We start from the raw sequence: 13547 nt of genomic DNA, 5'->3' as shown, positions 1-13547 counted from the left end.
ATTTGAAGATCCGTTAGCGTTATAAGAAGAACCCGCCACATACTTTTCTATGACAACATAACAATATTTTTGTGGCGGTCGTGTGGCACATTTAAAGGTATAGAAACAGCGCGATATTCCAACCACCGTTGAAGAAAATCTACTGTTTGATTTAATTTGTTTTACGTCTTTTGTTTGGTATAGTAGTAGAATTACAAAGATTGTAAACCGGAACGAGTAGCTCATTAAGCCATTATAATTATTTGGCCTTTACTAGCTCCTTATTAGGAGGGGTTTTTTTTTTTTTAATTGTAATTTGAGTTGTTATAAAAAAAACACCTAACCGTCTTTTCTTTTCTGTGATATACAAAACGATTCAACAAATAATCAGGAAATTTTACATAATCGGTCCTTGTACTTACACTATATTACACTTTGCCACCGCCACCCTGCCACTTTTTATAAAGGCAGGGCTAATTTTGTTACGGTTGAAACCCTAGAAAGCTTGCATTGAACCCTGGGGAGAGGTGGCCATGGAAGACGAAAAAAAAATTAAGAACAACGACGTACAATCAAATGACACCAATAATCAACAATCCGGCAAGAAGAGAAAAAAGTCTAAGGAAGTTGCAATTTTTGGCAACTACAGAAACTATTATAGTTATCGAGTAAACCCTAATTCCTCAATTATTTTCAATTGTCTTCTTAACTCATAACTCTAAGATATTATGTATGTATGTATGTATGAATTTTTATATGCTTAGGGCTTACTATATGAAATATATAAGGTGTAAATTGTAGCTAACATTAATATTTTTGGTTGTTATAAGGCGTGATTACTTAATACTCAATAGACCTTTTTTTGGATTAACTGTATACAATTTAAGTTAATCTTATTGCTGATTCTGAACTATTTTGAATTATTATTTAAGATGCCTAACTTCATACGTCAGCAATGAGCTTAATTCAAACCATTCTCTTACTCAAACAAAAAAAATGTCTTTTAAAATGTCAAACCCTAAAATATTCAAAGATCATTGAATTATTTGTGAATTGTTGATTTTTTGGCTTCTTACCTTTTTTATCCTGTTGCTGGAGCTGCAGATTGATCAAGGGTTGGAAGAAGATCCTAGAATAAAAGTTTTGAGGAAAGAATGGTTTGAAGGGAAAAAGTGTCTTGATATTGGTTGCAATAGTGGATTGATAACTATTAATATTGGTAACACGATTTTTATACTAATATATATACATATTTTCCACCTCTAGACACCCATAACTAATATAGGTTTTGGATTTGGTCTGTTTGTGATATTTATTGATTGCAGCAAAAAAGTTCTGTTGCGAGAAAATCGTTGGAGTTGACATTGATTCAGGTTAGTGGTTTTGGTCTTGAAGAAAATCAGTACTTAAAATTGGAATCTTGATCCATCAAGTAATGAATGGTTTGATTTGGATTATGATTATTTCAAATGGGTTACCTAAAAACTTTAGGTAAAATGGGAATGTGTTGACAGTCACCTAAAGTCTACATTTACTGTATACTAGTTTTTTTCTATAAAAACATTAAGTGCTACTGTAATACTCGTAATATTGTTTTGTTTAAATAACTAACGCATTAATTTATTTAAAAGAAATTTGGACAAAGCTGGTTATAGGTCAACCCAACCTGAATCAGCCTGTTTAAACCCCCGATATAAATAACCTCCGTTTTGACCTATTACCTGACCCGCCCATCTTTCCTCCTTTACTTAAACATGATGTTATTCTTCATGATATCTTTATTAAAATTATGTTGTAGATAGTGTAGACGAGGGTCATAATTTTACAAACAATTCTTTGAGTCGATAAGGTTGTTTTTAACGTACCAGAGGTTTGTCTGTCTCTGCTTTCCAGCTCGAATTGCAGACGCAAATTGGAATCTTAGGAGAATTGTAAAGTTGAGTGAACTTAAGAAGAATACAGAGGCGGAGGATTCAAAAAATGATGCCAGAACGAATGATAAAACCAGTTCACCAGATAAAACAACGAACACTGTAATATCAGGGGACTCACCTGCTTCACACCTCTTTGACAGAGTCTCTTTCCATAAAGATAATTTCGTTCAGAGTTGGTCCATGCCTGGAGACAAGCTGTACGATACCATTCTTTGGTAAGCTTGTTTTGCTTTATTTTATTTTATATTATCTATTTATCTATTATTATTATTTTATTTTTTAATTTCTTGTGAGCTTTTGGCGTTGAGCATATGTTTTTGCTACCATGCAGCCTAAGTGTTTCAAAGTGGGTCCATTTGAACTGGGGTGATGAAGGTTTGATAACACTTTTCTCGAAGGTGTGGCGGCTTCTTAAACCTGTAAGTGTTTAAATGGCTACAAAATCATCATATTCTTTATTGACATTTCTGTTTTTTTACATCGTCCGTATTTAATGTTTAATGTGTAAATGATTCTAAACAGGGTGGAGTTTTTATTTTGGAACCTCAGCCGTGGAAATCATATGTCAGTAACCGTCAAGTGTCTGAGGTAGATTCAATTATTAAAAAGTGTGTTCCAGCTTGTTTCGCATTTGTTTAGATCAGGCTTGGCATCAAAAGTTCAATATTTATATATGCAGGTAGCATCAACTAACTACAAGAATCTTGAAATATTCCCGAATCGATTCCAGGATATTCTTCTAGACAAGGTTCATTTTTTTCTCTTTTTTTATCACTTTTTTAAATAGAAGGTTTAAAGGAAGTCATCATATTAGTCAGAGTAAGATGATCATATGGTCAGTTTATAGTAACTTCTCATACTTGAGTTATTTCAGACTTTACTCAAAATTTATTTTTTTTATTACTACAAGATAACATATTTCTATAAATCTGGTTATTTTTACCCTAAATGACGAGAATCAGTATTTGACACACACACTCGGAAATGATTATCGCCACCTAAACTTGTAATAATCACTGTAGATGTACACTCAACACCAATTTAACTTGTCCGAAATATCCCCTGAAAGTTTAGAGATTGAAGGATCTAGTGAACCTAAATAGAGTTTTGAGGAGTAACATGTTTAACCTTGAATAGTATAACTGTAACTTTATTTGATAGATGAATTTTCGCGTGCTTTTATAGCTTCATGTTTCAACTGGCAATGTTTTTGATTGCAGATTGGATTTAGGAGAATCGAGAACTTGAGTTCAAACTTATCAGGAAGTAAAACTGGATTTAACAGGCCGATATTAGCTTTATGGAAGTGAATAGCCTTGGCTTTCGGGGATCCGTTTTTGAAGTCTCTTGGATACCCTGGTAATTTTTTGAGTATGAATTATGAATTAATATGGTTCATAGAAAAGGTCATTCATATAATGCCAATATCAATCCTTCTAATTGTTACTTAATACTTATACATTGGATGTTTCTCACGCGTCTTTTAGTGACCTACAACATGAATTTTCGGTGTTTGATGTACCAAGTTTTTTAAGCACAACAATTGTATATAATATAATATAGATTATAGATTATAGATACAACTCAATTGCTTATTGAATACTTCGTGTAATTCTCAATTTCAATACAGTATTCTTAAGGCTTTGGACCGTAATATCACATCTCAACATGCCTAAATATCAGAAAAACTCTAGCTGTTACACTTCTTACGTAAATACTTTAGGTTACATGATATAAGTAAGACTAATGTATATGGTTAACTTTACTGGTTAAGCATACTTCTTTGTAAATACTTGGGGGAAAAAGCGTTTCTTAGTCAATGTGAACCCAAATACCTTTTCCGGGAACCCCTCGGAAATTCACAAATAAAATATAGTACCCTGGCGGAGCAATCTTTCCGGATGGCGGTGCAACGGCGGTCACCATCTCATTAGTCACCGTCTTCAATGGCAAAATCAACAATCTTTGATTCATCGAGAACCCATGTGTCGTAAACGGTGGATAATACATCGTCACCTTCACATCTTGAGGCGTTACTGGACCACCGTTAAATTTCACTACAATCTTGAATTCTTTCCCGTACTTCAACACTTTATCTGAAGGCGCCGGTGCAATCACCGGCCGAACATTATTAAGTGCCGGGTCAAGATAATGAGGGGAAAATTTCTCCACCCGAAGCTCTGTTGGATACTCTGCCTTCAAAAGGTATTTCGAATGTGGGTTACTTCCCGCCACCAAAATTTTCCCGTCAGGTATCAACGCCGCCACCGAATGGTACATTCTGGCGATGTTTGTTGGAGTCATTTCTTTAAATCTTTGACCCATTGGTTTATTGGGTTGATATAATATTGGAGTGAAATTCGGGTCAATCGCGTTTTCCCATCCCGCGACACCCTTATGTGCGCCGTTTAACATTAAAAGATCTCCATTAGGAAGGTGTAAAAGGTCACCCATGCATCTACCCGACGGCATATCTTGTTCCTTGACCCATGCCGAGTTACGATCCGTCAATGTCAGTCTGTGGCAGTCACGAAGGGCCGGCATGAACACCTTGTTTTTCGTATGTTTGCTGTCAACTGATTGGTAAGCTTCCTGTGCGTTTCCACCACAAATCACGACCTCTGCGTGTATGTTCCCTGGGGTGACGGTTAACGGGAGGAGGGCCGCCATACCGGAAGGCGGGTAGTTTCGGGCCCCGCCCGGGAGTTTAGGAAATTGGCGTACAATGGCGCCTGTACGTGGCTGGAAAATGATCCCGCGGTCATTGGCGAAAAGGAAAATGTTGCCATCGGGGATGAGAAACATGAACGGGTACAGGTTGTTTTCTATGAACATTCCCGGTCCCGGTTTTTTAGGTACCGTCGTTTCTTGAAGGAAACGGAGGGTGAATTTCTTTGGTGGGAATTCAAGTTTATTTGGCGGCACAATTTCATAGCTGAACGCGTTTCGGCCGCCAGCTATCACCGCACTTCCGTCTTCTAGAACTTGATTGCTTGAATACCTGCAATAAGTAAAAACAGACTCATTATATATATATATATATATATATATATATATATATATATACACATATATATATACACACATATATATATACACACATATATATATACACATATATATATATATACACATATATATATATATATATATATATATATATATATACATATTTTCTGAATAATTATCTTCTGCGATGATAACAGTTCTACGTACCATCTTTTATCAGCGAGAACGTCTTTCTTTTCAACGAAGTTGGCCTTTGGGTCACTCATAGACAACATTCTAACGGATCTGGTGCCGCCTCTAGTACCACCCGTTGCCACCAAGTCCCCGTTGGGCCACAAGTTTCCCGACGAGCACCATGGTTCTCCATCCATCTGCCACACACATATATACATATATTATGCATTGACTATATATATAATGCATATAACTTTTAGGAATTCCAAAATAGTATTAGTGTGTGCATAATTTTATTATTTTTGTGTCATTATTTGTTTAATTTGCTGAAACTTTCTCTATTCTAGTAATCAAGAGGTCACAGGTTTGCACATTCATGTTTTTTGGTTGTTATGAAGCAACAGACCCAAGTTCGAATCTTGGTAACGCCCAACATCGAACTAAAAATGGGCTCTTGACGGGAGGGGGCGCCAATGTGCGCAATTCACCCTCTGTTACGGGTCTCGTTACCCGGAGTTTTACTCGCTAGTGGGAACCCAATGTGGTTGTCGCTAGGGAGGTTTTTTCTTCACGAACCCAAAAAATCTCTATAATGAGAGAAATGATTGAAGGATTACACACATAAATGGTCCGACTTTGTCCCGTCTCAACATCGTAAGCAATGGCATGTGCAAAGCAATCAGGTTTACCGCCCATCTCTGCGTTTTTCGGGCAGTTGCCAGGTGGACCAAGTTCCCGGGCAGATGGGCCAAGGGACGTTGTATCAAACCACACCGCCTTGTTATTAGGCATCAACTGAAATTGCATGGCAGCAACACCCACATTCGGGTTATCGATAGCCCATGAACCCTTAAAATTAGTCTGTATGTCATTTCCCCCAGTTGCCGGAATTCCTGCCGCCACAGGCGTTGCATTTGCACCACCTTTTTTGCCTCCAGTTGCCGGAATACCTCCGCCGACGGGCATTGCAATTGCACCACCTTTTTTGCCACCTTGGCCCTTGCCCTTACCTAAGGCGATTGTACCGCCTTTTTTGCCGCCTTGGGTGTTGCCCTTGCCGGATTTTCTAGGACCATTACCGCGGTTTGGACCAGCCGCGATGACCGCAAATGCAAGGAATAGAAGGAGGAGGAAGAGTTGGAGGGAGGTGGAGGATCGTGAACCCATTTTTTCAACTTTTTTACGGTAATAAAATTGTGGCCTTTAATAGATGATTTATTAGTCCAAAAATCAGGGAAATCCGTACACAAATCGGTTGGTGGTTGGTTAGATTTTGCGGTTAATGATTGCAAATCTTGGTTTCGTGTGATTTGTTGGAAAATAATAAGACTGAGATTATGTTTTTATTAAAATAAAATAAAATAAAATAATTTTCTTTTAGCTTTTCAAAAAAATAATTTTCTTTTAGCAAGTGTGGAATAATAAAAATAGATATACATATAGTAATAAATTATACGGAGTAGTTTGTTACTTGTTAGATGGTCTAATTTGGTTGTCTATTTTCAAAAGTAGATAGAATAATAAAGTAAGGCTTTTTTTTTATTGCTTTCAAAACGTAAGTTGTCACTAGTTGTTCTTAGTTACTATTTGTGAATGGTGCAATAATAAATATCAGGCATTTGGGCTAGCGGAATCAAAATTTAAACAAAACTTCATTCTATTATTCGTATTTATCAAAACAATTACTATACGTATGTAGTAGTGCTTTATATATATACACGGCAAAAGTACAAGCTCTAATGAATATAGTTCATAATCAAAACAATTACTATACGTATGTAGTAGTGCTTTCGAAACAACTACGTAGTCTTTTGTAATGAGCAATCATATAACGTATGGATTCATGATGAATGATCACCACTCATTATGTCCATAACGATTCCCAAAATTATAAATCGTTTAATCCTTAAGTTGACGGATTGTGTTCAAGAGAACAACACTTAGAAAAATCCACACTATAGCTCCGGGGTTTGTCCTATACACAAATTAAAACATAAGTTTGCTCTACATATTATGCGATATCAACGTAAATAATCAAGAGCTACATTTTTCATGGCAAATTTCGTGTTGAAACTGATTTACAAAACAAAATTACCTTATGCAAACCTACCATATGGAAACGCTCTGTATCATCCTACATGTTACACAAAGAAAGTGCGAAGTACTATAGTTTATCAAAGTCAAGAAAATAAATGATCAAAAACTCAAATAGTCGTAAAGCCTTTTAATTTCCCTCTAACTCCTTGCTAGAGTTTTTGTTAATAATATATATTCCCTTTGCCTTGTAATACTTTTTTTGGTGACTTGCGTTTCGAGAACTTCTGTCAACATCTTCAACTCGTTTTGCGACTATATTCTTGATTTTCACAAGCCTTAAAGAACGTTTTTGTGAATGCTATTGGTGCATATAACAATATACAACTTATTGGACCTTTTCATGATCTAAGATCAAAAAGTTTCCTTACAAGTTTTGCGTATAAATGGAGGGGTTCCCCACCCCATTTATAACAGATTATCGAACACTTTATCACTCACACACACACTTTCTCCCTCTAGACTGTCTCCAGGCCTCAAGCCTTCCTCCTTCTAGAAGCTAGACATTCAGCCGTCTAAGCCTTAAGACTTCATGACTTCAAGACACAGGACGCAGGATACAAGACGCAAGACGCATGACTCAAGACATACTTTTTCATACATGACACGGGCAATACATACATAAGCCCTCCCCGAGATTGACTTAAGCCACCTCGTGGTTTTAAACCATGATCCGGGTCTGCAGGGACTTTGTCTCGAGGGTAAACATCAATCGGCAAACTACCCCTCTTGTAGTACATTCTACTTTGTATTCGTATATATATATATATATATATATATATATATATATATATATATATATATATATATATATATATATATATATATATATATATATATATATATATACTACTTACGTATCACAATTACGTTTCCCGATTTTCGCAAACCTCAAAGAACGTTTTCTCACGCATTTGCTTGTGTTTTACAAATTACAAATTTGCTACTTGCTTGAGGCTTCATGAAACTAATTAAAACGCCTATTATTTTGTATGAGGAATGTTATTATTAATATTAATATATTAATATTAATTGAAAGGAAAATTTATGTATTTAGAGGCATTCCAATCCCTATTTATATACCAGACTAGACTAGATATGTTTTTGCATGTCACATGTTCCATACATCTATGCTTCACATGTTACATTCATACGGAGTATATTGCAAGTTACTCCTATAATAATATATACTACTATCTTTCGTCACATGTCCTTTGTGGTACAATTATTCTCTTATACTCCGTAAGACTGTTTCTAACCCTGCCTGTGACATCATAGGCAGATTTATACTTTTTAGCTCAAAAAGTGCATTTGCATGTGACATGCAGTGTCAGATTTTGACCCCCCAATAACCCCAAATGTCAAATGCCAGTGTCAAATTCAATAGGGTCCATCAGTTTTGTTTTTTTTTTTCAAATGAATTAAAATGGTAAATAAATACAACAAAATAAAATAAATTACATTAAAATGGTAAATAAATACAACAAAATAAAATAAATAACATTATAAATAAAAGATACATAATTAATTTTTGATAAGAATTTAAAAATACATAAATTGACGATTACATAGATTAAAAAAAAATAACTAATTCGCATTGCGAAAAGTCAGTGGAAGGTTCCAAATATGCTCGACTATGTGACAACCCGAAAATTTCCGACCAAATTTAAACTTTATCTTTATATTATTCCGACACGATAAGCAAAGTTTGTTAATTTGAATCTCAACATTTTTAAACTGTGTTCATACATTCATTTAACCTCGACCAATTTCCGACGATTCACGAACCACTATATAAATTAATATGATTATATATGTATATATATGTGTACATATTATAACTTGAAAATGTTAACAAAGTATTAAATGTATAATACTTTACATGAACGTATTTGTTACAATATGTTTATCGATGGAATTAAAAGATAATATCAAATGATTGAATTAACAGATACATTATGATATGATTAAGGTCTCTGTTGTGAGGTCCACTGTGATTTGAGAAATCTATTCTTTTTAACGATATTCAGAATATTTGGTAAAGTGGTTTACAAGTAAGAACAAAAGTGTCATTAACGAAAGTTAGTCAAAAGTTAATGGAGATTCTCGTTTAATTTTCAAAAGCATAGTTTACAGTGATTGTCTCGTGTCCCTTGGTAAATTAATTATTTAATTTTCATATTATTAGAAACTTTATTTGATATAATAACTTCTATTATTGAAACGAGTTTAAGTTATATAAAATGGACTTTGAAATATAATTAGTTTTGCAAAACTAAATATTATATTAAATAAATATTTCAATTATATATATAAATTATATTCCTAAATGAAGATATATATATATATATACACACACACACACACACACACACACACACACATATATATATATATATATATATATATATATATATATATACATTTTACAATGTAATATTAATGCAGTTATAAAACGTTTTGATTTAAGTAATATTTTAAATATATTATTAAATATATTTTAATAAACAATGAGAAGTTGAATTATAAAGAAAAAATTTCATGGTTAGTCCACAAACTTTGTATCAAAAATCAGATTAGGACCTAAAGTTTAAATCGATCATGGTTGGTCCCAAGTTTTAAGCATCATACACATTTGGTCCCAGATTTAACTGAGCACTAATTGAGCGTTTATTAAGTGTTAAAGTTAGCTAGATGGTATTAACACTCATCTTTATCATTACAAATGTAAACCCCGACAAATCAATAGGCAAATCTAGAAAAACAATCAAACACAAAGAGAGAACCTAATCAAATAATAAACAAATCCAGATACAGATACAAGATACATATCTCTTGAAATCCAAAAAAATAATAATAGAGAAATTGATTGAAATCCAAAAAAAATAATAATAGAGAAATTGATGGTGCCGACAATCTCACGAACATATACACAAATCCTTTATAAACAAACCTAAACCTGGTGACAAATCATTTCAGTTTCATTCTAAACTACCAAGTCGTTTAAAAACAAATTCAAGCTAAATCTAAACGACTTTGGCAATTTTAATGGTTCTACATCAACAACTCGGTACCGATTTACAAGGAACAAACTAGATCCACCTATGTTCATAATTAATTTGACGGAGACATTGGCGGTACTTAGTGGAACCCAAAGGGGGTATCCGCCCCACCTGAATTTTACGGAACAAAAAATTTTACATTAAAATTTTTCTTTTTACAAAAAATAAGGTTTTTTTAGTGTTTACCTCCTGCTGACAATGAAAAAATTTATTAAATTTTTACACCGCCCCGTCTGTATCCGAGTTCAAGTTCCGCCACTGTCATGGACGGAGATGATAGTTGCATCGGGGTCGGGGTCCTCGTCCTCGTCGTTGGCACTAAATTTTGAATAGCTACACGATTGTTAACTGGATAATGTTGGAGCTCGTTACGAGTTTAAAGGTTATGATTTTATTTACAGGTTATAATAGGTTAATACTGTAAGCACTCCGATGATGACGAACTTGCGATTGCTACAATTCGTGGTGTATCTGATACAGGGCCGGTCCCGAGAATTTGAGTGCCCTGAGCGAGGCGAAAAAAAGGCCCTAGTGAACAATATAAACTATTTAAAAAAACGCAGTGAACTTGTAAGGATTTATATTTATATTTGGATCGGGAAAAGTCAAGCACTTGTGTAAGGATTTATTTAAAAAAAAAAAAAAGGCCCTAGTGAGCTTGTAGCCTGTGATCCAACCTCAAAACACTTAAAAATCATGTACGTAACAGTGTTGTAGAGCTTTGATTACCCAAAAGAGCATATTAGATCAAACATAAATTATAATAATTATTGTAAAAGTGTACTTATATGTATGTGGTAGTAAGTAGAGGTTTATACATCTGATTTCAAGCTTATTGGACACCAAATAGCTTAACAGGAGTAGACCTAATGATACAAGCATGAAGATAACCCACATCCAGGCTAACAAATATATATTTATACAATACGTATACTCTTAACATAAATAAATATCATTGAGTTGAAGAAATTGGGATTGGTTAGCGTGAATTTAATTGCTTTAGTTTGCCTCAAATTAAAGCCACGAAAATAAATATGAATGTAGATAGATAAGTGAAGAGAAAAGGTGATACAGTAATATATGAGTTTCATTCCCACATCGGTGACCATATAATGTTTTCAGTGGTATTTAATCATTAGTCTGATGGTATTTTGATAATATTACAATGTTGGGCTAGAGTGTTTAAGATCTTAGCCTATTTCAAAGCATGGGCTATTACGTTGTTTGGAAAAAATAGTCCAAACAACAGTCAGGGCTGTTGTTGGGCTTTAAATTATTTTGGACCCCTTAAAAATTTGAGCCCTGTGCAAATGTACAACTTGTACTACCTCAGGGCCGGGCCGGGCCTGATCTGATATAATGAAAAACGAAGGTTCGATTTCCAGTACGAAAAAATACGTATGATTGACGCGTATGGGTGGAATGGAATTGATTTGAATATCGTGTAAATAAAAATTAAAGATCTGGAATTGAATTATGGTGTTATGAACTTCGGAGTATAGATCTAGAGCTTTTAAGAATCCATTGAACAAAAGTGTTCCTTTACTTGTGAAATCAATTAAATGATAATAATCCTATGATTTGGAATTTAATAATCTTGTTTTTAATTATGTTTTTGCTAATTGTGAAATCAGTTGTATGATGTTGTTTTTATTAATAATCTTGATCTTGATGTTCGATGTTACTTGTACTACCTCAGGGCCGGGCCTGATCTGATATAATGAAAAACGAAGGTTCGATTTCCAGTACGAAAAAATACGTATGATTGACGCGTATGGGTGGAATGGAATTGATTTGAATATCGTGTAAATAAAAATTAAAGATCTGGAATTGAATTATGGTGTTATGAACTTCGGAGTATAGATCTAGAGCTTTTAAGAATCCATTGAACAAAAGTGTTCCTTTACTTGTGAAATCAATTAAATGATAATAATCCTATGATTTGGAATTTAATAATCTTGTTTTTAATTATGTTTTTGCTAATTGTGAAATTAGTTGTATGATGTTGTTGTTATTAATAATCTTGATCTTGATGTTCGATGTTATGATGATGATGATAACTTAATTGCGAAATCACTTTCAAGATAACTTATGGTTGGTCCCAAGTTTTAAGAACAATACACGTTTGGTCCTTAATTTAACTGAGCGTTAATACCATCTAGTTAACTTTAACACGTGATAAATGCCCAGTTAAATCTGGGACCAAACGTGTATTATGCTTAAAACATGGGACTAACCATGATCGATTTAAACTTTAGGTCCCAATCTGATTTTTGATACAAAGTTCGTGGACCAACCATGAAATTTTTTCAATTACAAAAGCAAATGACCAAAACACTCAAATGTATAAGTTACACTTCGTATGATATAGTTTATTAATGATTTAAGGCTATATTTTGACAAGGGTACGAGTCACGAATTGTAAAGTACAAGATTTTAAAGCGTACGATGTAACGTTCGAGAAACCGGAACCGAGACACAAGTCGAGCGATAAAGTACAAGTTTTCGAAACTAAAGTTACATGTCATCTATGCTTGTAGATATAATATAATATATATATATTTATAAATTAAATTAAATATATAAATATATATATAATAATACTGTCGGCACAAGAAATCAAAAACGTACGAGTGCAGTCCAGCTAGGCCATGCGATCGCACGGCCATTGCACCTCTGACCCATGCGATCGCATGACAGGGGAAACCAGGCCAAGTCTTTAAAGCTCGAACGTTTTCTCAATTCTGATTCATTCTATCTCTCTCACACTCTTTATATTATTATTATTATTATTATTATTATTATTATTATTATTATTATTATTATTATTATTATTATTATTATTATTATTATTATTACTATTATTATTATTATTATTAATATTAATCATATGAATATTAATATTAGTATTAGTATTAGTATACATAAAATACTACGACGAGGTTATGAGCGAGTTATTTCAAAACGGGTTTTACAAGCGTGGCAGAGCTAAGAAAATTATGGGTTATAGCTATGGAGGTTATGGGTATGATTCGGGGATATGCTCGTGAGTCAAATCTAGTATTTATCATCTCCGTTGCGTCTACGTATTTTCCTGCAATATTGAATCTCAATATTGATACGTGAGCACTCATATCTTATCTTTTATATATTAATAGTGTATCCCTGACTAGTGCTCGAGTATATATGATTATGCATGCTTGTATATTTAATTTCTTCGTTATATAGTGTATGTTGAATCACGAGTTTATTACATATATTACTGATATAAGGTATATGATATGCATGTCGTTGG

At 33.8% G+C, this 13547-nt stretch overlaps 2 protein-coding genes across 2 annotated transcripts; one reads left to right on the top strand and one right to left on the bottom strand.

Annotated features, from left to right (window-relative positions):
* The first annotated feature begins 485 nt into the window (after positions 1 to 485).
* Positions 486 to 3448, top strand: LOC139898421 (probable RNA methyltransferase At5g51130). The gene is made up of 8 exons (XM_071881153.1): positions 486 to 647; positions 1084 to 1198; positions 1305 to 1352; positions 1873 to 2128; positions 2245 to 2332; positions 2436 to 2501; positions 2593 to 2661; positions 3134 to 3448. Exons 1-8 carry the CDS (start codon positions 513 to 515, stop codon positions 3221 to 3223), a joined length of 867 nt encoding a protein of 288 aa, XP_071737254.1. The 5' UTR covers positions 486 to 512; the 3' UTR covers positions 3224 to 3448.
* A 277-nt stretch (positions 3449 to 3725) lies between these two features.
* Positions 3726 to 6263, bottom strand: LOC139898420 (putative aldehyde oxidase Art an 7). Its single transcript, XM_071881152.1, has 3 exons — positions 5718 to 6263; positions 5130 to 5293; positions 3726 to 4914 (listed from the first exon to the last, which is right to left on the bottom strand). Exons 1-3 carry the CDS (start codon positions 6261 to 6263, stop codon positions 3726 to 3728), a joined length of 1899 nt encoding a protein of 632 aa, XP_071737253.1.
* Between the last annotated feature and the right edge of the window lie 7284 nt (positions 6264 to 13547).

Source organism: Rutidosis leptorrhynchoides, chromosome 3 (assembly GCF_046630445.1).
Source record: "Rutidosis leptorrhynchoides isolate AG116_Rl617_1_P2 chromosome 3, CSIRO_AGI_Rlap_v1, whole genome shotgun sequence".
NCBI classification, from domain to species: Eukaryota; Viridiplantae; Streptophyta; class Magnoliopsida; order Asterales; family Asteraceae; genus Rutidosis; species Rutidosis leptorrhynchoides.
This window is presented reverse-complemented; position numbering and strand designations above follow the sequence as displayed.

Excerpts from the sequence above, each read along its gene's own strand:
- LOC139898421 (XM_071881153.1), top strand. The coding sequence starts at position 513 with ATGGAAGACGAAAAAAAAATTAAGAACAACGACGTACAATCAAATGAC. Across the intron at positions 1,199-1,304 it reads ATTGATAACTATTAATATTG|CAAAAAAGTTCTGTTGCGAG; the intron begins GTAACACGATTT and ends TATTGATTGCAG. Across the intron at positions 2,662-3,133 it reads AGGATATTCTTCTAGACAAG|ATTGGATTTAGGAGAATCGA; the intron begins GTTCATTTTTTT and ends TTTTGATTGCAG.
- LOC139898420 (XM_071881152.1), bottom strand. The coding sequence starts at position 6,263 with ATGGGTTCACGATCCTCCACCTCCCTCCAACTCTTCCTCCTCCTTCTA. Across the intron at positions 5,294-5,717 it reads GACAAAGTCGGACCATTTAT|ATGGATGGAGAACCATGGTG; the intron begins GTGTGTAATCCT and ends TGTGTGTGGCAG. Across the intron at positions 4,915-5,129 it reads GTTCTCGCTGATAAAAGATG|GTATTCAAGCAATCAAGTTC; the intron begins GTACGTAGAACT and ends TACTTATTGCAG.